The sequence below is a fragment of the Plectrocnemia conspersa genome, unplaced genomic scaffold (assembly GCF_051122295.1).
Source record: "Plectrocnemia conspersa isolate PC_06_02 unplaced genomic scaffold, ASM5112229v1 ptg000011l, whole genome shotgun sequence".
NCBI classification, from domain to species: Eukaryota; Metazoa; Arthropoda; class Insecta; order Trichoptera; family Polycentropodidae; genus Plectrocnemia; species Plectrocnemia conspersa.
Genome location: NW_028277175.1, coordinates 123,342 through 150,836, shown reverse-complemented (window position 1 = coordinate 150,836; position 27,495 = coordinate 123,342). Strand labels below are relative to the sequence as shown.

Sequence of the window (27,495 nt, the reverse complement as noted above, 5' to 3'; positions counted from 1 at the left end):
CTCTCCCGCCCGCCCCCGACGCGCGCCCGAATATCGACGGCGGCCAGTGCGGCGACGGCCGGCGCCGGGGGCGCTCACGCCGCCTGCGCGCCGACATGGCTCTGCTGGCCTATCTGGCCTGCGCGCTGCTGGGTGCCGCTCTGGCGTTGATCGCGCAGGTGTTGCTTCTTGCGTGGTACGTGCGAGGAGCACCCGAAGGCGACCCGATCCCGGACGAGCCCCCGCCGGACGCGCGTCTGCCCAAGGTGACGAATCGGAGCGAGAGCGAGCGCTTTCGTTCGCGATTCTTCGATTAAAACGATGGAGAATCGCGGACGAAGAACGTTCGGAAAAACGAAACTAAAACGACCACCACTTCGACAGGAAGTCGTCGAGGCGGCGGAGCTGCATTCGGACGGCGGCGACTGCGCGGCTGCGCTCAGCCTGGCGCTGCAATTCTTGTTCCAGGAGCGCAAGCGTTCGCCGGCGCCGCTCGCCTGGCTGCGTCGCAAGCTACAGCAGGAGATGGCCGAGCTGCTGACGCGATCCGCCTCCGGGAAGCTGTTCGAATCGCTGGCGGTGAGGGGCGTGTCGACCGGCGACGCGGCGCCGAGGGTGCGATGGGCCGGAGTGCAGAGCGTCGAGACGCTGCCGGACGGGAGGCTCGGCTGCGTCGACCTGCTGCTCGACGTGCTCTACTCCGGCGGCTTCCGGCTCTCGGTCGACGCGGCCCTGCTCATCGGCAAGACAGCGCGCTTCGACGTCGAAGGTGCGCGCCGCTACGGTAGGGTTTGCCGAACGTCTCGAGTCGCTTTTCCTCGCGCGGATCCGAACGACCTATATTACGCCGAACTGAAATTTCCTAAAAAATAAAATAATTTTTAATAAATATTAAAGGTAAGAATTATTATATTTTGACAGTCAGTATTTATAAAAAATCACCAGTATTTATATTACATGATTTGTATTTCAACATCATAGTTAGTTTTATATTAACAGATGGCCAGCATAATAATCAAAAGTGTTTTAAGGCCGACTAGAGTATATTATTTATATTACAAATTTACATTTGAATTTGAAAAATATTATTAAAAAATATTTAATTTCATACTATTTTTCGAAACTTACAACTTTTTATTATTATTTATTGAGAAATAAAAAGTGTGATATTATTTATGCCGAAAGGGGTTTTAAGAAAAGGTCTTTCATATTTGCAACTGAACTTTTTTCGACATAATCTTTTTAATCAATTATTTAAACAAACTAGCCAGTTGTCGGTCACTCACCTAATACATAATTATTGTTTTTTTTAAATTCAAATATATATTTCTTCGTATATCCTTTTGGAGTCATATTCCACAGACTTGATGCTCGCGGTCAGTAACGGTATATTTTGCGACCAACAAAAGTTTCAAAAATGATTATAGTAAGCAAATTCTTCACCCATTTGCAATATCAATAATTTAAAAAAATAATGTTTTATTTACATATAAAAAATTAATTTTAAACTTTCTAATAAAAATTAATAACAAACTAAAATCCTATTTTTCCGTGATTTTATTCTTACAACTTTTCATTATCGAGCAGTTAAAAGTGTAATATCATTTCTGGCCTTTGTGAAAACGACAGAAGGTATTTATGAAAGAGTCTTTTCTATTATGCAACTTAATTTTTTTCGACATTGTTTATTTAAACAAACTACGTAACTAACTGTCGGTCACTCACTGTCGCGAGGTACCGCAGCTGATTATATCTAATTATTGTTTTTTTTAATTCAAATATCAATTCCTTCATACATATATCCCAGTCAACTATTTTGCTGAGGTCATATTTTCACAGACTAGACGCCAGTAACGTATTTTCTGCGACTCGCAAATGTTTTGAAAATTAATATAATAAGTAAATTCCTTAACCAATTGCAATATCAAAACGATATTTAACTGTATTTTTTATTTAAATTATAAACAATATTCATGTATAAAAAGCTAGATAGATTTTAATTTTTTAATTTTAAGCCAAAATAAGGCTTTTTCAAAAGGCACCAATTTTTGTTTTATGCTAACTTTTATTATATATATATAATAAAAGTTAGCATAAAACAAAAATTCGCTCTAAATACCTTCGCGTCTTACAAACAATTAAATTAATTCGTCGGGTTATTCATGGGGTGCTCACTGTTTTAACCAACGCACCCAACCTGTCCCAGCTAGATATTTTATAGGATATTTCTAAAATAAATCATTTGTTGCATATTTATAAGTATTAAAATATAATTTTTATTCACATTATCGTCCTATATTTTTATTCTGACCGTATGCTAATTTTATTCTAACCAAACAATATAATTATAACCATTCATTATTTTAATTCTGATCGTCATATATTTATATTCTGACCATATGCTATTTTATCCTAACCATTTAACATTTAGTCTGACCCTGAATAATATAATTATAACCAAGCTGTTAATTAAATTCTGATCGAGAATTAATTTTTATTCTGATCCAAAGTTGATTCAAATTCTGACCATTTATTTGGTTGCCTTAAATAAATACTAGAGTTTTCTTAATTTATCTTACATTATTAAAAAATAACTATTTTCAGTATGATTATAGTCTTTCAACAGTGTATAGCGAATGATGATTGAATTATTGCACAAACGAAAATTTTAACATAGGTGATTGATTGTCAAATATTGTATATTTTACTTTTAATTCCAACTGCTTTATATGTTTCTCTATAATAAAGTATAGTTTCATATAACTATAGAAAATTTAAGTGTATCATACTAATATACTAATTGTAAAATATGTTTAAAGCATTATATTTTTAAATTAAAATCATTATACCATATATTATATATAAGACATTATTTTTATATCTATAATATATATATATAAATATATTATATATTGACGTATTCTTAAATATACATTTATGTATACGTATATTTATTATCTACGATAACAATTTTTTTGTTGTTTGAAATTTTCGTTTGCGCAATAATCAACGAACCGCACCCTTGTTTTTAATATGTGAGAAAAAAAACCGTAACGCCCTACCGTCGCTAGAGCACCATCAGTAGTAACTGACAAGTTATTACTCGTTGGAATTTGTTTAAAAAAACTCATCTAAAGCATGAAATATTTATAATAATAATAATAATTCATTGCAATATTTTTCTTCTTTTACTCTTGTACTCACATAATGGGTTTTCCACATCAAGAGCCATTACGTCGATTATTATTTGCAATGTATATTTCTCGAAGGAAACTTCTCGATAAGTTCAGACACATAGTGCATATAACCTTTCTTATAGCCGGCAGAATTAGTTATTCGGCAATAATTTGCGGTTTTCTCAATTAGCCAATCAATGATGAAATATCGTAAGAAGCAACATGCCCATCGTCGTTTTGTTTAGAGGTTGTCGAAAAGGGTTTTGTCAAAGTCGTTTGCCTCAATTTATTTTCTTTGAGTTCTTGAATATAAAATACACTCTTATCTTTATAATCGTGAACTTATTTGAATATTATCCATCTCACAAATGTTGTTTTTTTTATTTTAAGCATTCGAATCATTCAAAAGCAAAAGCGGTCAACTATCCCAAATATTTGTTTACGCGTTTAATTAGAAACCAAACGTATATATTCCGAAAAGTCAAACGTCTTCGATCGTTTGACCGATGCGAATAATTTTGTGCGGAACTCGGAGCCGGTTTAGATGAAGAGAGGTTCTAGGCTATTCCATTTGTGAGGCCCCTCAAAGCTTCCCATTGGAATGAAAGTAATAATTCAAACAATAAAAAGAACATTATACATATAATGTGATAATATTAGTAATAGTAGTTATTATTATAATAATAATAATAAAATATAATGTATAGCTGCTGCTGCCTCACTGTCGTCAGGTACCGAAGCTAGCGAGTGTGCGGATACCGGATTTAATTCGTACTGATATTTTTTAATCTATTTTTAAATTTAACGGTTGAAATTAGATATTAAAAACATTATGTAACTGTGCGCTATACAATATAAACGAGATGAAATCGCACGTACGTGGCAGAGAAATATGCGGTTTATAGTATGCGTGAATTTGCCCACTAAATAAACGAATATTTCGGATTTTATAACTATTGGTCAAAATGGTTCAATTTATGGAAAACTACCTAACATTTTCAACTCGTTTGAAAATATATTTATAATTTAGCTAAAATTTATAGATTTATACTATAGTTTTATATTATTCAAAGTTAAAGATAAAACTAAATATTGTATATCATCTAAGATTATGTTTAAAACTTAACTAGATAATAATAAAACTAAATACAGGATTACGTTTTAAAATAAGTTTGCTACTTTACTAAATATTAATGAAACATTTAAAAATAGGTTTGCAGTTAAGTTAAATAATAATAATAATAAATATTACCTGTTACGCGTATAATCGTGACGCATTGGGGTAACCTGTTAGGTTACGATGGTCTTAATTTAATTTGAATAAATAAATATCGCCACTACTAAAAGGCCCTGCTCTATAAAATAACATTGAAGATTTTTCATGGGGGTATAATTTGGTACGATTTAAGTCGTTCGGCCCCGCGTTCGTGCGCTTCTTCGTGATAAAATGGACGATCGGCAAACCTGCGCTTCAGAGGTATCTATCTATCTAGAACGGTTTCGATGATCTTTTGTTGCGTTCGCAAGTTGAGCGACTGTCGGGGCGCGCGAGGGTCCGCTTCGCCAGGGAGCCATACACGCATTGGTCGCTGTCGTTCCTGACGCCGCCTCGGTTGGAGCTGCGTGCGAGACCGCTGAGGGGGCGCTTGTCCGCCCTCGTACAGGCGCACGCCAGGAGAGCTCTGCGGCGCAAGCACACGCTGCCAAACTACACAATCAGGTGAGTCGGGTAGCAAGGTGAGATAATTCGAGAACGCCGGACACTAATTTTTCCGTCGCAGATATAGACCGTTCTTCGCAAAGGAAGACCCGTCCCAGCCAGACGCGCCAGCGTCGGAGCGCAGGCCCGCAATCGCCGAGGGGGCGCTCGAAGTGACGCTGCTCGAAGTGACCCGTCTGCTCGTTACGCCCCCGCCGGCCGCGGGCTTCGAAGTTCGCTGCGCAGTGTCGCTGGACTCGAGCCAGTGGGTGTGTTACCGGCGCGACGGCGACCGCTCGGTGTTTACGCTAGATCTAATAGTGCGCAAGGAGCGCGACCAGCAGCTGGGCGCATCTTTCAGACAGGCGGGCGCGGCCGGTGTGGTCGTCGATGCCGTCGTGCCGCTCGGCGCGGCTTATCGTGCCGACCTCAGGAGAGACGACGCGATCGTGGCCGTCGACGGTAAGACGGTCACCGGCGTTAACCATGCGGCGAAAGCGATCAAGGCAGTCTCGCGGGCTTCCTTCGCCGTGCGCGTGGAGAGAAGGGTGAGAGACGAGCGCGACGATGAAGCCCGTCCCGAGCGCCGCCCTTCGAGAAAACCGTCGGGGACGATAGAACGGTCTCGTTCCAGGGTAAGTTATTGTAGATTTGAGCCCTTTGTCTCGCAGAACTGTCCTGAAATGCGCTGCGGAATGGACATATTTAATCCTTTTCTAGTGCCGTGTCCGCATTCTGACGTATGCGTATGCTTATCGAGTGCTTTTTATAAGGTGACCAGACGTCCTCCTTCAAGGAGAATTATCCTCCTCAAAAATGTTGTCCTCCCTTTATCCTTCTTTGTGGGTCGCCAGTCTACCACACGCTGGAGACATGACATCCCAGTGTAGGAGAGTGTCGTGAACTCTACGAGGAGAAGGGGCTCTCGGGAGTAGGCAACAGAGAATAGTGATGACGTCTCTCTCGAAGTTGCCAAGATCCTTGGTTTCTGAGAGATGGAACTATAATTATGACGATAACGCAAGCTAACGAGAGCCCACTCATTAATCCTCGGAAAATACACTAAGTAAACTCTTACAAATAAATATTACTACGGGGGTGTGGTGTAGGACGCTTTTTGGACATAAAAATCCAGATGCACCCACCAGATGAAGATGAACTCGTAGGGCTAGTAGAACTTAAACCTAGGCTAGCACTCGCATGGTATCTGGGTTGGTATTGGAAAACCAGTGCTCGTCCAGGCGTCTAAGTGCGTGTATTGGAACTTGTTCCGGGGCTTGCGCCGGCGCAGGCAGCGGTTTTGGTATGAACGTAACAGTAGTCTCCCCTAGTTCTTTTTTATGGGGCGTCAATCCACCACACGATAGAGGCCCGTCATTCTTACTCCTTACGAGGAGCAAGGTACTGTCGGGGGTAGGCAACAGAGGATAATGATAAGGTCTCTCTTGATGACATCCCTCTTAAATGACATTCAGGGAGAACTTGCCTCCTTGAACAAACATTTTTTTAGCTCCTGCAGCAAATTGTTCTCTTCAAACAAAAATTTTAAGGTGATCTTTTTTTATCCTCAGAGGACAAAAATTTTCGAAATAGCTTTTAAGCAAATAATTTCCAAATGACCAATTTTTAGCTCCCACAACAACATTGCCCTTTTTATTTTCAGTATCCTACTTTAATATTTTCAAAATCTAGTCACTTTAGATTTTTAATACCCTCACGAACCGCTTTTTCTCAAGTAAGTTATTTTACAAATGTTTCGCAGTTGAAGAAGCTTCTTTCTATCCGACTGTCGTTTGACTCGAATGCCTATACAAACTTTTCGTTGGCATAAAATGCAAACTACAATCCCATATTTTTTGCTTATTATCATAAAATCATTTGAGGGGGGGGGGAGCAAATGAATGCGTTTGCCCCGCCTTGAATTTTGCCAGAAAAATGCATGTCATTTAATAAAATCTAAATTTAAAAAAACGACCACTTATTGTCCAACTTTTATCTCCCTCCCTCCCCCCCTAAAAACTTGAATTTGAACAGAAAAATGTATGTCATTTAATAAAATTTAAATTTTAAGAAAACGACCACTTATTGTCCAACTTTTATCTGCTCCCCCCGCCCTTGAAAAAAGCTGAAATGTATCTGATTCTAAACCAGAAATTTTTGGGTTATCCTTCAAAGAATATATCTACCGGTGAAAATGTGTACCAATAAGATTTCGCTGAAATTATTTTTAAGAGATATTTTCATTGAGGAATAAATCGAGAATTTCTGATCTAGAATCAGGGACGTCATTTCAGATTTTTCTAAGGGGGGGGGGGCATAAATTGCATTTTATATTGTTTATTGTATATTAACGCGAGTGAAAATCTATTTTTCAATTTTAATAGGATAAATCTGTTACAAACGAGTGTCGATGGTTTTTTTGAACTAATTGTGCAATTTCAGGAAGAGAGCGACGGGCTGCGGAAGAGAAGGTGCTCGGTAGAAAACAAATCGTCGTCGGAGAGCTCCGGCGGCAGCACGCCCGCGGCCTCCCAGCCGGGAACTCCGTCCAAGATGAAGGAGGCGGAGGAGGAGCGGAGCAGACCTCGTCCCCCGCTGCAGACGCGATCCGCCCCGCCCAAGCTCCTCGCGCGAGCCATCCCCGTCGACGAGCGCATGATCTTCGACCTGAATAAGAACCATCGCTTCGTCATCCTGAACGTGTGGGGAAGGAACCCCGGCGGCGAGGAAGCCCTTCTCGCTTACCTGAACGTACCCCTGTCCGTAGTGCTTGGGGAATGTCGGGAGTCGGACGGAGGCGCCTACGAGAGGCTGTTCACGCTTCTGCCGCCGGACGCCGACGCCCAGGCCAGGTCCTTAATGTAGTTTTTTACTTTCGTTCTTATTCCCGATCTCGCCCAGATTTTTAGACTGGGTACTAATATGTTCATCGGTAGCTAATATTTATTAGCTATCAAACTTCTTTTCTTTAGAAAGTATACAAAATTATTTATACAGAATTAAAATAATCAAAAAATCTCTAATCATCGCGTCCATATTTTATCGGCAATATACGTATACATGTATATAAAATTATCATTTTACATCTAAATGTAAAATGATAATTTTATATGAATTGCCGATATATATATATATATATATAATATATCGTAAATAAATATATGAATCGCAAATAAAGTATTTAAATAACGGCCACCCAAATAGTGTACGTTCGAACGCAATTGTCGAAATAAATACGCATTTTACAACTAATACCGAGCGGCAAAGACGAAAGAAGCTCGCTAAAATAAAACGTCATATTCGACACAAAAAGACGGTAAATCAACGGTACTTTATAAATTTATTTAAAAATACACCGATTCGAAAATCGCACCGTAACAAATTCTGCAGCGACGGGAAGACAACCCCTTCGAGTAAAATGCACTCGGCAATCATTATAATGGAAATTTGCGCAAATACCATTAAATAGTCGCTTATGGTTTTTACTCGGGCGTTATAGGATTATAATCGCATAGGTAAAAACGCGTTTAATTAGAGCGTGATTATTATTTTTTTAGTAATTTATTTAGCTTATATAGCTAATTGTCTATACACTAAACAAATATAATCAAAACATACATATAAAATATAACATAAACACAATATATAAAAAAATACTTTACAATTATGTAGTTATAGGAAATATAAGTGTATACAAGTATTAAGTTTTTTATTGTCCTAGGAATATTATTATACAAATTCACACCATACAATATTCCCCAGGCCGTAGTAATTTTCTTATACCTGTCTATCATTAAATTGTATTTACTTCTAGTATTTAATCTATTTATTACTAATACTAAGACATTAATCATCAATATTTATTGAATATCCAACCATTCCAATCTTTCAATCTTACTAACAGTAAATATATTTTTATTTAATTTATTTTGTAACATCGTTTTATCTAATTTATTAACCATACATATATAATAATATATTGTTGCACCATAAATCAAAATATTGTATTTTAATCGCAGCAAACTCCACCCGCTGGCCGAACACTCTGGGTTCGAACCGTGCCTCTGCTACGGCGACGCCCTGCTGCGGTTCTCGTCGACGGCGACGAAGCGCACCGAGACGAGGGACGAGGACGAAGCGGACGTTGATGACGAGCCCTCTCCAGAGGCGTCGCCTTCGCCGAGGAAAAAACACCGCTTCGCCAGGACGCACTTCGAGCGGAGCACTCAGTGCGACTACTGCGGAAAGAAGGTGCTTTGCCTCCTTTTATCTTCGTCAGTGTTTTTGCTCACGTCCCCTTACGCTTCCAGATTTGGCTGAAGGACGCCGCGCAGTGCAGGGACTGCGGTCTGCGCTGCCACAAAAAGTGCGTCGCCAAGTGCCTTGGCAGCGAGCGATGCGAACCGTCCGCTTCAATGGAAGGTAGGTCTCGGTGCTCAGTCGCAATCGGGAGAAAAACACGAAGACATTAATGAGCGAAGTAAACCGAAAAAACAAACATTATTTTTAAAAAAGCGTAAATATTTCTAGCAATTTAATGGTTCTAATCTGTAGCTGCAGATATAATTTCAAAGTTAAAGGTAGAATTTTCTTCGTATTCGTTTAGTTATATTTCTCATATTCATATTGACGTTGATATGATTGCATTTATCTTTTCTCTTCTAAATTTATCGAGTATCTAAATTGATTATAAGAAATTAACATATACAAGAGGTCATAGGAATTAAAAATATAGTTAGTTTCAAATATATTTAATATTTTTTGTCGAAACACAGAGCCAGCGAACGTTAGCAAAAACGAATCACCGTAATAGCTTACAAAATGACTTTTCATACAAAAATAAACATTTCTTCTAAGTTTTTATTTTATTTCTCAACTAAAAATTATAAAAATACTCGCAAGTATTTACATAGAGGTCTCATATTATTAAAAAAACAAAGAGTTATTATAACATTTTATAAATATTTATTAGTTATTTTTAATATGTTCAGAGTATTTTAACATTTTAAGCTGTACTATTATATATTATAAAACCATGAGTTAAGCTGTACTAAAAGTACTGTAATAATCGCTCGATAAATATAGACGAGTCACACTTTCGATTCCCACCGAATATGATTAAAGACGTCGAAATAATTCCGCACAGACGACGCAGCCTCGGACGGCACGCAGCTGCCCGAGTTTCTGATGACTGAACACTCGGACGATGCTGAATCTCCGCACCGATGCGACGAAGAGATGGAGGGCGGCGACGGTGGGGCCTCCCTGGGACGCAGCGCACTCACGGGACTGCTGGGAGGGCTGAGGCGCGCGGGCAGCGCCCACTGTCTCTCACCTTCGAGTTACTCGGCACCGGGCGCCAGAAGTCTGCCTCCGTCGCCGCGTCGCTCTCCCGGAGGCGGAGCGCCGGACGGAGACGCGGCCTGGGCGGCGTTGGGGGCCGCTTTCGGCGAGGGCGTCTCCGATCCGACGGAACTGCTGGAGCCGCTGCTCGCCGCCGGCCTGACCTCGGACGCTCTGCTGTCGGGCGCCAGAGACGCCGGCCCGCTGCTCCTTGCCCGCCTGCCGGACGACGAGCGCGCCGAAAGGATCTCGCGTCTGGTGAGTCGCGGAGAGCGGACGCCTTTGACGTCTGAACGCGTTTCTCATTTGTCGTTTTCATTTCAGATATCGGACGTCAAGACAGAGCTGAGCGGGGAGACCGAGGTGCTCGGGGACGAAGAGAGGACTCAGGCTCTAACCGCGCTGCTCCTGCACTGCTGCTCGGCCATGCGGAGCGTGGAGGCGAGAAACGAAAGCGCGCGAGAATAATAAACGATCACTTTATTTCTTCTCGGACAGTCTCTCTCTCGGCGAGCGGCGCGAAAGTCAGCCTCCCCGAGAGGCGAAGGTTCAATCTAACGTCTTAATGTACTCCACGGTCGCGCAGAACTGAGTCCAGCAGTAGAGTTGCTCGCCTTCCGGCGGCGGATCGGCAAAGCTGTTGACGTACTGCACGGTGGAAAGCAGCGACGGAGGGTTCGCCTGAAACAGAGACGGGGAGCGATCACGCGCGTTAACTCGCCGCGGACTCGGTAAACTCACCTTTATGAGCAAGTACACCAGTAGAGGTGTCAAATCGTCCGCGCCGGGGAGTCCGTCGGAGCGGGCACTGAGAAGATTCATCGCGCACTTGACGAAGCGGACCACGCATTGCACCTTATCTCTGGGAGTCTTGTACGCGGACAGACAGTCGAGGACCCGCTCGGCCGGCAGCAGGGCGGCGCTCCTCAGCCCGGGGATCGGCGGTTCGACGGCGCCCGACAGCTTTCCCATGTGGTTCCGCAGCAACCTGCAACGACCGACTTCGGTAACCGAGAGAGTTCGACGACAAAGGCGCTGTAATATTTTACGCACTGATCTCGCATGACATCGCCGTCACCATTGGGAAACATGGCCTGGCGGTAGACTCGGCCCATCACCACCCTCTCGACGGTCAGATTGGCCTGCTCCAGCTCCCACTCGGAAGCTCCTGTGGAAAAGCTCGAATTGAACGACGACGACGACGACGACTGTCTTTTGCGATATGTAAAGTTTATTTTTTGTATTCCGTTTATTTGTAATAAAATTATACAAGTTTTAAGGTCGTTTTCGTTATTGTTTAATTTTATATAAATATATATTTAGACAGTCCTCGACTTTCGTACATATTTCAATAGTCAGATTTTTAAATTACATACGCATACATTTTTTGTACAGTTTCTGTCAACCGACGTTCAGTCGTCTTGCATTGGTTTGTGTATCGATCAGTTGTGTGATTCCAAGTTATTTAATTTCGTATAAATATTTCGCTTTTGTAAATTCATAATCATGAGTGAAAAACGAAAAAACTAGTGTTGGTATGAGTGAAAACAAATTAAGATCTCATAAACTTCATACAGTTGAAACAAAGATGGACATAATTAGGCGTTCTGAAAGCGGTGAATCTCTTGCTTCAATCGGTCGTTGGAAGGACATAAAACGGTTCTAAAATATGTTCGATTCTTAAAAACAAAACTATTATAAAATCAAGGAATATGTACACAACTGTGGAAACATGTAATCGAAAATTGTTTCGAAAAAATAACAAATATTATAATAGAGGATATGGAAAGATCTCTCACGAAATGGATAGAAGATCAGCATCAAAAGGATATCCCTATAAGTCTATCGATTATTCAAGCTAAAGCTCTTAAGCTTCAGGGCCGGCCTGAGAATATTTAGCGCCCCGTTTTTTGTGCAATTTTGTGCAAAATCCATCTCGACAAAGACTTTCTTCTTATTGAATCCACTGCGATCCAATTTATTTAATCACAAAAATTAAGCTTTTTACATATCATTTATTTAGGGTATTATACCCTGGTACCAGTTCCAGATGTTAGGACCACTACCTGAAAAAAAAACATCCAAGAAAGCAATGACAAAAGTACGAATGTTCCGCTCTATCCTTGTAAATAGTATTGTTATTTGTTCAGAGTTTTAATATTCACACAACACCAATGAATGGTTCTCAACATATTTTCAATCGTACGGAATATATTGTTGTTTTTTTTATTACTTTGATATAACACTAAATATATTTATGTATGTACATTACAATTACTTACATATTTATATACTTGATGTTTGGTTATATTTGTCCATCGTATGATATTTCTCGGAGCAATCCTCCATATGAAGATATAACTCCTTTGTTTTTCTTTACATAGGAATTTACTATATGGGAATAATACCTTTTGATAAACCACGCCTACTCCATATCACGAGGTTATTTTTCGTCCTTTGATGCAAATATGTACTATAATGTTATTGTTCGTTCATTTATATGTTATAACTTCTCCCTTGAGTATTTTTTTATTGCTTGTATCTAATTGTACTAGTTAAATATAATTTTTGAAAAAGTAAAATATCAACAAAGAATATAATTGTGTAGAATTAGCAGTGGTCCAATTCGAGTTTCATATGTTGGCAACACTGTAAATCAGACAGCTGTCAATAATCCACGAGTGTTCAAAGTATCAAATGCAGAGCCGTCGTTTCAACTTTTTCCAAGCAAAAGTTAGCCAATCAGTGACCGTTTTTTTTAATACTTCAATTTCATTAAGATTCCTAATATTTCATTAAATGGCATGCATTTTCTGGCCAAAATCAAGGTGTTTAGAATCCACGTCAAAAGCAATAAAATCGTGCCACGGTTAATTAACAATATTACGACTTACTGAGAATTGAATAAAGTACATCTAAACCGAATTTTGACGTGCATTTTTGACTTCTGAAAAGTGATAATTGTTTTTGCACTCTCCTATTGACCAAAATTCGGTTTGAATATACTTCGACCAATTTTGGTGTTGAGCGGTTGGCACAGACTGATCAATAAATTGTTTCCAAATCCATCGATAGATTAACAGATTTTAAGACGATTTTTAGTAATTTAACAATTATAGGTAAAATGGATAGAACTTACTAAATCTGTTTACCATAATATATTGATAGAAGTATCTCTGAGGGGAAATTTTATCATCAAATCATTTAAAATGGTTAAAAAAAAATTAAAAATACATTGGGCATGACTTAGATGCCTTTGGAATGCAATGGTAAAATTATTTTAGGCATGACATACATACATGCCTCTGGACTTCTCAAGATTGAAGGAGAAAAAACTAAAAAGAACTAAAAATAAAAGAGGTCATTACGAAAATTTTTGTTCAGAAACCATCTCGAAATTTTTGTTTGATGACGAATTTCTGCAGGAGCTAAAAAAATGTCATTTCCAAAATTTTGTTCAAAGACCATTTTCGAAAATTTAATAGCTTAGATAAAATTCCGACATTGTATCAAATAGATTCAAATGGCGCTTCCCTTCGGAGTAATCGGCGCCCCTGGCAACAACCTGTACATCTCGCCCCTAAGACCAGCCCTGCGTAGCTTATATTAAGATTAGAAAAATAGATTAAAAGAAGATTCTGATACCAAATTCCATGCAAGTAAGGACTGGTTTGAAAAATTCGGTTCAGTGATTTTTCCATTCAGGATTATTCCAGACAAAAAAATTGAAGTAAACATTTGGATTGTTGAATTTTTAACTACCGAGTTCAATGTGGCAATCAACTTGAATTATAATTCAATGAATCAATATTTTTACTTGGAGAAAAAACGCAAAAAACGATAATCTTGATCTTGTCTTAATTACTTTTTTCCATTATTGAAAACGTCATTTGTCTAAATCCGTCCAAAATGTTGTTTATAAAACATATAATAGTAGTGACAAGTAATAAAATTAATCCCGTGTGTAACCTCAAACAACTATTTTCTGTTACTTTTATGAAATTAATCTTTTATTATTTTAAATTTTAAGAATTAATAATTTAGAAAGATTCCTAGATAAACAGAATTTGGCTTTACGTGGTCAAGCCCAAATCAATTAGAAAAGATATTATTAAAATTTAGTCCATTTGTATTTTGAAAATCAATTTAGAAAAGAATTTTTCAAAATCATATACTAATTGGATAAATCGGTAAAAACCGAGAAAAAATTACGAACATTTTCGAATACTTGGTCCATTTTTTATTCAATTGAAAACTACGAATAATTGAGAATCCTAGTTAATACAGCCCATGGATCAAATAGTGATTGATAGCTACTTTTATGCGGTAATATACAATGAGAATAATGAACCAGGCAATCGAGACAATTGACAGAGGAAAGCCTGCATTAAATGAATCTTGGACGACGCAATATTGGGGATTCGCGGGCAGAAATAAAAGAATCATCAATGGAAGGTTTCTGGAAAAAATTATGTCCACAAATGATGAGTGATCTTTTAGATGTCGAAGGAATTCCCGAAACTATCACAACCAATATAGTAATCCAATAAATGAATTAAACTTGGACATCAACAACGAAGATGTTAATGAATTAATAAAGACTTAATTGAATTAGAAGACTTTAAATAAGACACAAAATTAAAAAAATAGATGATGAAGAAGCTTACGATGAAACCATTGTTAAAACTTTGACCGTTAAAAATATGAATTTAGCCTTTATGCATCTTAACAAATTTTTAGCCATAATGGAAGAATGTGATCGTAATGGTGAACGTATATCTCAAGTACGTAGGACAATTGAGAAAAATACATGTTACAGACCTTTTTATCATGAAAAGAAAAAGAATTGAGCTTTACAGCCTTCTATTGAAAAATTTATTGTGTGTATGCTATGTTTTATTCTAAAATAAATATTTGAAAACTTTTTTCTGGTTTTTTTACATTGCTCTACTTTCGTACATTAAAATTTCGTACACATTCAGGAACCAATCATATACGAAAGTTGAGGACTGGTGGACGTATATATTATTTTACCTTTCCTAATAAAAAAAATATGTTAGCTCGTCGAGAACGAACCTGCCCACGCGTCTTCGTTGGCTATTTCAGCGGACAGCGTTTTGAGAGCAGCAAACAAGGCGTCGCGTCTCTCGTCCACCAGCCCGGCGCGCAGCTTCTCCTGCAGAGCGATCAAGCGAGGCTCTCGAGAGTTGAGCGAGATGCGTGCTCGAGTTGCCACCGCCAAGGCGCTCTGTCTTCGGATCTCGTTCAATTGCCAAACGTATTCGCTGAAAAGAACGCAAAATTATAATCAAAGCCGGAATCGAGTCTCCGGAGCCGACGTACCTCTCCAGAGCGGCGACTGAGGCGAGCAGAGATCTGCGGCACCTCGACAGATATTCAGCGTATGGTCGGCGAGCTATGTAATCGGCCCGCACGGCCTCCAGCAGCGCAGGCCCGCAGGCGACATCGAATCCCGCGAGGACCGCCAGCGCCCTTGACGCGCCGGGACCGCCGCCGCATCCCTCCAAACGCAACGCGCAAATCAACGCCAGTGTTGCCGATTGCTGCGTATCGAAGACAACTTTAACTATCGTACGATACGAATAAACGAATTTTAACCTACCCCGGACGCCAACTCGATTCCTTGCATGTCCAAGTTGGACAAAATTATCCGCAACTCCCTCCTGATGTTTTCAAAGTTGTTGTTTCTGCTGAAAAGGAAGAAGAGTGCGTAAAGCAAATTCGTCGCGTTACTTGAAAGTTTTGTTTTATCAAATTGCAATATAATATTTCAATTAATTATTCACTTATTGACATATTTGAATACTTGACGACTATTTAAAATAAAGATATTCTTAAAAACTAAATGTATTAAATGCAATACACAATACCCTTATCATACCCTAGAGCCAGTATATCGGCTTTCATAGAATCTCAAATAAATATAATAAAAATAATCCCATAGAACAAAAATGGATAAAAACCGTTAACGTACACTTAGATGAGATATTTGCACACATCGTAACGAAAAGTAAAGTAACTGTCACAATCAACCCTCACATTAATCATAAGTTTATATTAACAATTGCATACTTTGCCCGAACAAAGATTTCAGTCACTGAGCACAACGAGTTTTATAATCGTTTCTACAGTGTAGTCAACGTTTACTTTCATTCCTTGCACATATTATGTACATACACATATATTTTATTTTTATAGTTAAAACATATCTAGTAAACTTGCAAACCAAGCAGTGCTATTCTGGTAAATTGTACAAATACATATGTATGTAAAATCGAACGAAAAACAGCTGTCACTTTGTCAGCCATCTTGCTTTCTTTTATTTGAATTATTTACTATCTTTTTTTTTTATTGGTCGACATTATTCGATTAATTTAATTCTTTTTTTTCATTGGTCGAGCCACTGTGAGCCGCCGCCGGAAACGAAACGTCGGAAGTCAATATTTTTGAAAACTGATATTGGGCTTTATTTCTTTTTTCTATGTAGGTAATCGAACACTATGATTCTACGAAACACCATAGAACCACAATAGGGCGCATACGATGTGCTAAAATGAAAAAGTGAAGAGCCAGTTCGACGGAAACGGCTTAAAATAATTATATATAAAGGCGCGTACACACTAGGCAAACGAAAGACAACCAATGTATTGGGGCGAACGTTGGTCGTCAACACATTGGCGTTCGGCCTCTCATCCTCATCAAACCAAGGGGTCGAGGTCAAGGGTCAAAGTTGCTACCATTTTTGTTAACTAAATAAACATTATATTTTATCAAGTAACAGGATAAGTTTATGTATAAAAAAAACTCATTTCTTAACCCTTTTAACTCCTATGTCGAGGTGGACTCGACATCGGTTTTTTACCAGCAACTCCCATGTCGAGGTTTTTTTCGAGTTGTTTTTTAAAATAATTTAGATCTATTCTGATTTTTTTTTATTTCGGAAACATCAGGTAATGGTTTAAAAAGAAACGAATTTCTCATTCTATGTTCAAGTACCCATCCATTCATCTGAAATTAATAAAAAATGATCAGATGCAGCGGCTGCTTGATACAATAGTCTGTGTCGCGACGTATCGCCGTGAACCGCTTCATTTAAAATGTACCCCACAAAAATATTAATATTTTAGATGAAGCTCCAGAACAATTAGAAATAATTAGGATAATCAGAAATATGGGAATTCTTTTTGTTCCGAATATGGAAACTTTTTGGTTACGGACTTTTTATTCTAGAATCCATTTTTTGGTAAAATATTTTATTCCACTAAAGGTTTTTTTAAATATTCTGGGAATTTTATTTAGAATATATGTATATATTCAAACAGTACACAATTAAAATTTGAGGACCAGAACCACAAAAGTTGCAAAGGAAAATATGAAACAACGTATTATTGCCTGTGAAAAAATATTCAGTGAACGAATTATTGCTCACATGGCAATTGGACACAGGAAGATTGCTCACGCGGATTGTTGCTCACACGAACATTGGTCACAAAACAATTTGTTCACACGAATATTGATCAAACATAAGGCGATTGCTTATAGGAATATTTCTCACATGGTTTAAGGAAAGGTAATTTTTTTCAATTTAATACACGCTCATTGCATACAAATTATTGAGACATTCCTGACAAGCTGACAAGTTTTAAATACATAAAAAAGCGCATTTTATATCAATTTGTTGAAAATATTTGTTCATGTTTACAAATACTTTTGACCTTCAATTGAATGTGTATTACTATAACTTTGTCGTGTACATACTTATTTTTAGAATATGTGTGAACTATTGAGGAAATAATAAAATTATTTAAAAAATAGTATATGAATATATATTACCCTTTGACTGCAGATGACACCTATAGAAGTAATTATCAAGAAAATCGCCAGTATGCATAGGGCACCTAAAGGTGTCACGAACCTTTGCAATATATATTTTTTTGTATAATTGAAGGTTGAAAAACACTTGAATTTATTGAAATAATATTTAAATAACTTATGACATAAATATGTGCTCACCCACATATTAGCAAATTTCGAAATGGCGCGCAAAAATATCAGCCGTGGTTAAAGGGTTAATTTCTTATTTTAATCAATTAATTTTTTTTCACCTTGTCTTGTTACAATTGAAATTAAATAACTTTTCTTAAAAAACTTCTTTAAGCCGTGTGGGTGATGTGTCACACTTAATTTTAAAAAGTGTCACACTTAATTTTAAAAATGAATTTCAAATAAATGTTCAATATAAAGTACATTGAAGAATCGTCATAATTTAAACTCTCTTTTATACATATATGATATATATGTACAATAAAACCTGATTTTTTTCCCACATGTATTACTTCAAACATAATTATTGACAAATTCACCGAAAAGGGAATAAAAAAAAAAGGCAAATTGCTGAAAAAACTTTTAAGAAGATCTTTGGAGTGCAAAGGGTTAATTCATTAAAAACTACACCGCGCACGGATGTGGAACAATATTTTTTTTAAAATCATACGCACACAAGCGTGAGTTTGAGACATTGTTGTAATATTCGTTAAGATAGTAGCGAAGGGTAGTTGTTTTTTTTTTCCACAATTTCCTTCCTTTGGAAGGCTTCGAAATAAAGTATAAGACAATAAGCGGCTCACTCATTTCTATCGAGAGCTAGATCTGCATCCGTCGGATTTATCAAATCTTCACAGTTCCGAACGACGTCGCGGTTTTTTCCCTTGGAGCTGCCGGAGTTGCTGGCGGAGTCCGAAGTGGCCGCGTCGCTGCCGGACGACGCTTTTCTACGATACTTCGCCAGGATGTCCTCCGAGAGTTCGTCGAAGGCTTTGCCTCGAACGCCCGTCTCGTCGGGTTCGCGGATGTGCAAGCTCGCGACGTTCAAATCGTCGACGGTGTCGTGCGATTTTTTGCCTGCAAGAGGGAAGAATATGAGAACACCTGAGCGTATAACAGGACTGGAGAGGAATCGCACCGTATGTCGTTTCGGAAACTGAATGTCGATTCTTGCTACGGAACAGCTTTATTTTGTTGAGTATGTTTCCGCCGGACCTCTTCATATTGTTCTTTAGGTCTCCGAAGTTGATGCCGATACCTTCGCCGGAATCGTCGACGAATCTTCTTCCGGAATGTCTGCAGAGAGAAATTTAGATAGAGCCGATTTAACGCGAGCCGGGATATCGTACGCACCTGTGATTTTTCTCCGCGGTCGCGTCGAAGCTGATGCTCTTGGGTATCGCTCCGGTGGAAGACCCTTTAACGAAGCAGGGAGCGGCAGCCGAGCGCCCAGGCGTCGCGCCTCGGCCGTCCTCGCCGAAGCCCTTCGCTTCGGATTCGGAGCCGACGATGGACGTGCCCGCCGGCGGCGGAGTCACTCTCCGCTCGGTCACGTTTTCCGAGTTCACCTCTTGACTGGAGCTCTTGTCGGAGGCGGACGTGTCGGCGCTGTTCACGGAGAGGTTGCTCAGGGAGACGGCGCTGCCCGAAGACGCGACGTCGACGGACGCCTCGGGCGGGTTGTTGTTCGACGGCGATTTCGAGGAGCGGTTCGCCGAGTCGCTCTTGCCCTTGCTCTTGAACGCGTAGTCGGATGCGATCTTCCCCAGGTTGTCCAAGAACGACTGGCCGTTGCCGAACCTACTCTTCTTGCGTTGACCTTCGATGCTCTCATCCTTGATCGGTTTGAACAAACATTCGGGACTTCCGAAGCGGGCGTCGTTCTTCCAGATCCGGTTTCCGGAAAAATAGTCCACCTCGTAGTCGCCGAACTTCGGGACGTCGCCGAAGCCGCTCTGGTCGGGAAACTTTTGGCAGGGATCGTTCAGCCATCTGCTAGTAGCGCTCCCGTCGGGCGTCGAGCCCGTCCCGGGCTTCTCGCACGAGGTTCCGGGCAGATCTGCGTCGATCTTCCCAAAGGGGCCGTCCGCATCAGGCGCGCGAGCTTCGTCTCCGTCCGCATGAGAAGCTGCGACGCCGCCCTCTTCCACGGCGGGCTCGGTCGGATCGAGCCCGATTCGAGACGCTTCGTTCTCCGATCTCGTCACGCTGTTGCATTCGTCCATGTCCACCTGAAAACGGGACGATTGAACGCTTGGAAAATCGTCGAATCGACGACGGCGAAACGAACCTCGGTCATCCTGTCGCTGTCGGACACGAGGGCGTCGGTGCTCCACGCCGACTCGCTGGCGGTCTCGAAGACGTCCGGCTGAGTGGGCGTCGCCAGAGCGGGGGCCGAATTTTCGGCGGCTTCTGCGATTAAAAACGAAACGTTTCAATCCTGCGGGAGACGGTAAGAGAGCGACGCGAACCGACCTGTTATAATGCACTGCTGCGTCAGTGAGACGACGGGCGTGATGAAGTTTCTTTCGTAAGCGGACTCTCCGACGGTCTCAGTGTCCGAAGCCAGAACGTCGGTGCTCCATGTGTCGGAGAGGATGCTGAAGGTCTCGTCTCCCTCAAGCAGTTTCTGCGACAGTTGTCCATTAAAAACGAGCCGTATGTGATGACCGATTCGCAAACGAAGCGCTTACTTTGATTTCAAATTTACAAAATTTGTCTTCTATGTCGTGCCTGGCTTTCTTAAGGTGCTTGGCGTGCTTGTTGGCGGCGACAATCGACAAGGGGGCCGACTGCTGCCTCGACGATTGAAGGAGAGGAGGAGCGGCGTCCCCCTCGGTCACCTGCGACGACGGCGTGTCTCTTCCGGATATGTTCGGAGACCCTCTTCCGCTCACGTTGGCGGATATCTGAAACGGAACGAGGTTCGAACGAAGTCGACGTATGAAAGCGCCCGAGGCGCCGTGACTCACCATGTCGCTCAGATTGTCGTTCTGATCTTCAGTCTCGATCTCTAAGCTGGACGTCACGGAGTGATTGCTCGCGGCTTCGGAAACCGCCTCCAAATTATCCGACGCATTTCCAATAGATCCTTCGTCGTGCGAGAGCGAAAACCTTTTAAAACAAAACTATCGTCGTTATCGTTATCATATTTGAAATAAAGAAAATCACTCGGCAAATGGACTCGCCTCGTTCTCTTCTCCTGACCACCGCGAGAGACGTTCTCCGAGGCGACGGCGCCGTTCGGACGAACTCTCTCGTTACCTTCCGTCTGCGACTGCAACGCGCCACCTCGCTCGCCGGATCCGTCGGCCGCGTCCATACCGTTTCTCAGCATGTCGTCGGGAATTTTGCAGTCCTTGTTCGCGATGGAATAGTAACGTTCCAAAACCTTGCTTTCGCTCAACATACCTGCGAACAATCAAAAAGGGAACTTTTACTTATCGCTCTGCGCCCTCTAATATAAAAATATAAAATAAATCTTCACCGATGGGTCGATAAGTGCGGCGACTGGGCAGCTTTATTATCAAAACTTGTTGCGATCTACGTATGGCGCTCTGCTTTTCGATTTCGCCTCGGGAACCGTTTGACTTTTTCTTGGGTGATACGCTATCGACGTTCGGCTCTGCAAATCCGGATGCCCTATAATAAATACTGTCATCGTCAGTAAAAAGAGACACCGTAACGAAACACGAGATGTACGCACGCGTCGAAATCTACGTCCGACAGCCGGTCGATCGCCTTGCGCAATTTTGCAATCTGATCTCGATCGACGCCCATCAGCAGATTGGACGCCTCTTCAACGGAGAGAGCGTCTCTTTCGGGGGCGGAGCGCTCGAGATCGACGTCGGCGGAGAGAGAAACCCCACAAGCCGAATCGCTGCTCGCTTCTGAAGGTCCGTTTTCGCTCGGTTCGCGCGAGTCATCGTCGGGCCCGAAGCTAGACGACGGGTCGCTCGACGAATCGGCTCCAAAGAGGGGAATCATTTTCATCGAGGACACCTGTGAAAAGAGACTCGTTAAATATTTCAAGAATTTCCAGTAGGAAGACAAGCGTGTCAAGGGATAAAACTTATTTTTCTCGGAATGAAAGCCGGAACTGAATCAAAAAATAAATATCGATTTTCTGTATTTCAGTTCAACACATGTTCAAACAAAAAAGTGCAACATTTGAAAAATATTTAAAGCAAATTAACAATTTTTAGAGAAATCAATTTCAATCACAAATGAAAAAGCACAATCATCTAGTGAAATGTTCGATGAAAAGGTAGACGATTTAGGATAGACACAGATTCCCTATTTCTACAGATGTGGACATTTTTTTTTAAATACATTTATTTCTATAATATAAATAATTTTACACATACTAATTTTTACACATTTTCATTTTGTTCACAATTATTTATTAGCTGAATTTAATAAAAAATGAGAACATAAAATAAACCTTTTACAATTTAAGCGAAAGAAAAATAAAAGTACAGGAAACGATAAATTTACTGATAATTTGAGTACATATCAATGGAGAACTGAACTGAATGTGCTTTGGTATTTAAATGTAATGTTGTTTTTATCGTAGTCACCGATACACGAGATAGTGTATTAGTGTGGTTTCGCGAGATATTTTTATATTATTTTCTGGTATGAAAATGTACAGAACATAGACAAACTTTGTCACCTCTTCATTTAGGAGAAGCGGTGACAAAGTTTGTCTATGTTCTGTGAAAATATTTTTTTGTATATTTATATGCAAAGTTGTACCTTGAATTGTGCAAATTCGACATACGCGATTTTCGTCAGTCCTGCTTATCGCGTAACTTCAGGGAATTAGTGTATATATATTTTTTATTATCAGCGAAATATGTTAAAAGAACGTTTTTACTGTATATCAAACACCCGGAGGTGACTATATATCGGTTTACAAGGATTTTATTATTATATTACGCCCACTTTTCACGCAATAGACTGATATGACTCGATTACTGAGGTGCGATTTTTTTATTGAAATTATTTTCCAAGTGTTATTTTTCTAGGATGAAATATTAAAATTTTGCATTATATTTTTTAGTTATTCAAACTAAAAAATAATTTATTTTTAATAATAAATTTTTCCTTTTATTTATTTACATTGTAACCTCGAGATGGACATTGCTTATCATTCTATTAGTCGAGATAAGTAATAAAATAATAACTTGACCAGTCGAAGAAATTCCAGAATTACCAGTTAGAGAATCGTCTAATCGACTTCTGTCCGTATCATCCGTCCCCCAATCGACGGTGCGAGAACGTATGAAAAAAATTTGAACAGTCCGGGGTATTGCACGATCTCACCGAAGAAAACGCAACCGTCGGAACGAACACGCGTACGTCGCTCGTGATAAAATTCTCTACTGAACCTTTTTAAAAAGACACATCAAAGATGGCAAAAAATATATTCTTAATGACGACAGAAAAGGTAATAAACAACGATTGTCAAAACGAAATTTTTCATCATGCACCTTTGGAAAACTCTATTTTTATCTTATTTAATAATAAATTATAAACGTAGCAATGCTCATCTATTTTTTAAATTTCATTAAAATATTAATGTAGATTGTGCAATTTTAGAATTTCAAAAAGCAAGTTTCAAAATAAAATAACTTTGAACAAAAATTATAAAATTTTATTGACTAAATATCAAAGAAAATACTTTTTTGCTATTTGAATTTTAATTTTTTGCTATTTATACAGTGTAACTTATAAAAGCAGCCACTTTCAAAAAACGCATTATATTTTATGCAAACGATATTTACATCGTTATTAAAACATTTTCGCACACTATTTTTTTAACAAAAAACTTTTTTTTCATCCCCAACAAATCGCCCACTGTGATTCGTCTATTGGCCACTTTGAGAACCTACGATCTAATAGAACAATCATATTTTATCTTCCTTATAAATACCAGTGTGATAGACAACGGTGGAAACTATTAGGTGGACCGAAAAGTAATCAAAATTTTTGTTTGCCTGCAGAAAACATTCGCTTACAAGATCATATTAAATGCTAATTTAAAAAAAAAATCCAGCATATCTTCATGATCTTTTGACAACGTGAAGGCAAATTTTCAATTCCATTTTTGCAGAATTCTTTTAGTTTTTAAATAAAAAACTTTTCTAAATTTTTTTTTATTTTGCCAACATTTTAATTTTCTTTTCATAACGAATGTTCTATTGACGTAATTAGATGGTTATCAGACAGTGCGAAATCTGGTGAATGTGGGGGATTGGGTAATACTTCCAACTCAACCTCCCTTATTTTTTCTTGAGTAAATTTTGCAGCATGAGGCCTCGCGTTATCATGATGCCAAATTCTTGGCTTATTATTGATCGTAACGGATCGCTGTAACGGTTTCTCCAGGTTAAAGCAACTCGTAGTGTATCACTCCAAATCCCATCATACACAAAGAAAGACTTTCTTTATTGTTAGGGGTGGTCGAGGGGTTGGAGCAGGTACTCGCTCGGAAGAAAGCCATTGTTTTTTCGTACAGAATTATTGTATAGCACCCTCTTCTCATCTCCAGTTACAAATACGCAGTAAAAATGGGTCAACTTCAAAACGGGATAAGGAATGCACAGATGGTACGGCGCTGTTGCCGATAATTCATGCGGGACCCAAATTCCTTATTTATGGTCCTTTCTCAAACGGCGTAGATGATCCTGGACTGTAGACCATGGACAGTCATTCTTTGTCGATAACTCTTTTATGGTCTGATTCCACCGTTGATTTCAGGACATCATAGTCTAATATTTGAGGTCGTCCTTTCCGAGCAATGTCCTTGAGGTCCTTATTTCCATTTTTATTTTATTTTAAATAATGACACTTGTTAAGTTTTAAAACATCACCATAGTCAACGACACCTAATGTGTCATTTTTACATTATATTATTGCATTTAAATTAAAAGCAAAGGTGATAACCTTCCAAGTATATAATTTCTTGCATATGTATTTCTTTTTGCAATCTTACTACTGTCTTTTTCCGAAAATATGACACTGTCTTACTTTCTTTTTTGGTCCGAAATATGAGCTAGGTCTTATTATCGGGGGAGGATTTACTTTTCACGTACAATAAGTAAATTTATATACTTTCGGTTAATATTTATTTTCATATAGGCATTTTACATTTATTTCAAATTTATTCGAATACAGTCATCTCACCTTCTTCTGAAACACTTTTTTTTCTTTGTCTCGAATCGTGTGAAGTTTATGATTTCTTGATTTCTTTTTGTTCGTATCAACACTGAAATTTATTCGTTTCTCACTCATAGTTATAATTTTTTTCTTAAAAAAAAATAATTAAAAAAAATTGTTTTATTCTTAAATGTGCGTAATAGCGAATTGTGCGAAAGTCGAACGTTCGAAAGTCGAGGACCGCCTGTAAATAGTGTGGCACTTGCTATAATCGCCACATGTTGGCGTTCACCTAATTTTAACTAGGGCTTATTTTCGGGGGAGGGCTTATATTCCAAAAACTCCTGAAAATCACACTAGGGCTTACTTTCGGAGGATGTCTTATTTTCGGAAAAAGACGGTAACAAAAAATCCCTATATAGATGCTGAAAATCCCTCGCCGTAAATGGTTGAAACATACACGTTCTCAAAATATAAATGATATTTCCTGCATTTTAGTCTCTACCTTATTCTTATCCACCAATAAAAAAGAACACAGTGTAAACTTTATTTTAACAAAGTCACACATAATCGACAACTGAAAAAGCTCTTCTGTAAAATTACTATCGATGTCTCAGATTCAGTGTCTGAATCACTGTAAAATATCTTCAGCAGTTTTAAGATCCATCGTTTATAAAACTCACCTCGAATTCATAGACCAAAATAATTGAGTAAATACATATTTCATAAAAAGAATGTTTGTAAGAAATCACTTATTTTGCATATTTCATGTAGGTAGGTTGTTACCTAAGCGCTCGTCTGTCAAATCTTGTTCGTTGACAATGTAACCAGCTCACGTCGGAGAATTCACTCACTCACTCGCTAGTTAAAGCATGAATTATTTAGTAGAAGTATGTTGTTCAGAAATTGTAATTAACAATTTTAATTGCACAATTGGAATTATTTAGACAGTAAGGAATAGCCTGAAATAATGAATAAATAAATAATTCATTATTTAATAAATGATAAATTGTAAAGTGACTCATGAGTGAGTCACTGGCTAAGAAGATTAAATTTAAATATAGATACAATATTAGCATGAAATAAATAAATAACAAATTTGTATTATGTAATTTTTTAATTACCAAGGAGCGAACGTCGCTTCTGGTGAGCAAGGCGACGTCGGGCCGGAAGCGCGGCTCGGTCTCGACGGTGTCCTCGTCTTCCTCGGAGTCGGAGTCGGCGTCGTCCTGCGAGGGAGCGAAACGAGGGTCATCGAGCAGCGCGTCCAGTAGGGGGTACACGCAGTCCTTGTCGAACCTGGAGTAGAGGTCGCGGGCGTCGCCGTCCGGCTCGCGGTGCTTCATGAGGCAGAGCGTTTGCAATGCGATCGCTGCCTGGCCGAGGTCAAAGCGGTCAGCGGCCGTGAGGGGCGCGTCCGTCACGCCGTACGCCTCCGGGTTAGCCACGGCCCGGCAGAGGAAGTGCGCGAACAACAGCGACGAGCAGACAGCATGCGCCTCCTCGGTCGACACGCTCGGGTCGGACTCGAGGGCGGCGGCCGTTTGGCGCAGGACGCGCGCTACCGAGGGCGGGAAGCAAGGCCACATCTCGCGCAGCGAGGCGGCGAAGCGCTCGGTGAGAGCGACGAGCGCGGAGGCGGCGCGCGCCCGCTCCTGGCCCTGCCCTTGCCCCGCTCGGTCCGGATCGGAGCGCAGCAGCTGCAGCACGGGCGGGCCGAGCGCCGCCGCCAGGAAGGGGCGCGCCGGCCGGAAGCCGTCCACCAGCTCTGCGTAAAGACGCGCGAAGCAAGGGGAGCGCGCCCGACGGCGGCGCGCCAAGAACAGCAGCACTCGACGCAGACGACGGGGTTCACGCGCGAACAGGCCGCCGGCGAGGGCGCGCGCCGCCTCCTGCAACGCCCTGGGGCCGGCGCGCTCGGCCGCCGCCAGCCACAGGGAGGCGGCCGCGGGGCTGTCGCGCACGCACTGCGCCAGCGAGGCCAGCGCCAGCGCGTCCTGGTACCGCAGCGCCTTGTGCGCCTCCACGAACGAGGGCTTGCCGCAGCGGGGGCGCTCGTCGCGCGCGCAAACGCCCGCACCCGCCCCCGCCCCTGCCCCCGCCCCTTCTCCGCCCGCATGCAGCAGCCGCTTGGCCAGCGAGCGCTGCTGCAGCTGCGTCCAAGAAGCCTGCGCCAGGTCGGCCTGCGCGCGCTCCAGCTTCTCGTTGAGGCGGCGCACCCATTCCAGCTCGGCCTGCGCGAACAGCCGCTCCGCGCGCAGATCCCGCGCGAGGATCGTCAACTCCATG

At 40.6% G+C, this 27,495-nt stretch overlaps 2 protein-coding genes across 13 annotated transcripts; one reads left to right on the top strand and one right to left on the bottom strand.

Moving 5' to 3' along the window:
- Positions 1 to 45: 45 nt before the first annotated feature.
- Pdzd8 (PDZ domain containing 8) lies at positions 46 to 11,476 on the top strand. Of its 6 annotated transcripts, none has more exons than XM_088198182.1 (9): positions 46 to 245; positions 448 to 748; positions 4,683 to 4,875; positions 4,937 to 5,489; positions 7,297 to 7,706; positions 8,874 to 9,105; positions 9,165 to 9,276; positions 10,001 to 10,368; positions 11,161 to 11,476. In XM_088198182.1, the coding sequence occupies exons 1-9, from the start codon at positions 96 to 98 to the stop codon at positions 11,236 to 11,238; spliced, it is 2,397 nt and encodes a 798-aa protein (XP_088054308.1). In that variant the 5' UTR covers positions 46 to 95; the 3' UTR covers positions 11,239 to 11,476. The 6 variants fall into 6 exon arrangements, with proteins under 6 accessions (XP_088054308.1, XP_088054306.1, XP_088054307.1 ...); XM_088198180.1 differs by having other exon boundaries at positions 10,001 to 10,455; positions 10,522 to 11,476; XM_088198181.1 differs by having other exon boundaries at positions 364 to 748.
- On the bottom strand, positions 9,590 to 27,494 carry Gapvd1 (GTPase activating protein and VPS9 domains 1). 7 transcript variants are annotated; one of them, XM_088198174.1, is made up of 17 exons: positions 26,331 to 27,494; positions 21,749 to 22,044; positions 21,530 to 21,684; positions 21,231 to 21,453; positions 21,015 to 21,156; positions 20,736 to 20,951; positions 20,518 to 20,671; positions 20,333 to 20,454; positions 19,396 to 20,273; positions 19,181 to 19,338; positions 18,846 to 19,119; positions 15,821 to 15,908; positions 15,541 to 15,761; positions 15,274 to 15,482; positions 11,251 to 11,365; positions 10,939 to 11,185; positions 9,590 to 10,878 (listed from the first exon to the last, which is right to left on the bottom strand). In XM_088198174.1, the coding sequence occupies exons 1-17, from the start codon at positions 27,492 to 27,494 to the stop codon at positions 10,747 to 10,749; spliced, it is 4,794 nt and encodes a 1,597-aa protein (XP_088054300.1). In that variant the 3' UTR covers positions 9,590 to 10,746. The 7 variants fall into 7 exon arrangements, with proteins under 7 accessions (XP_088054300.1, XP_088054301.1, XP_088054297.1 ...); XM_088198175.1 differs by having other exon boundaries at positions 15,821 to 15,905; XM_088198171.1 differs by having other exon boundaries at positions 20,736 to 21,156.
- Between the last annotated feature and the right edge of the window lies 1 nt (position 27,495).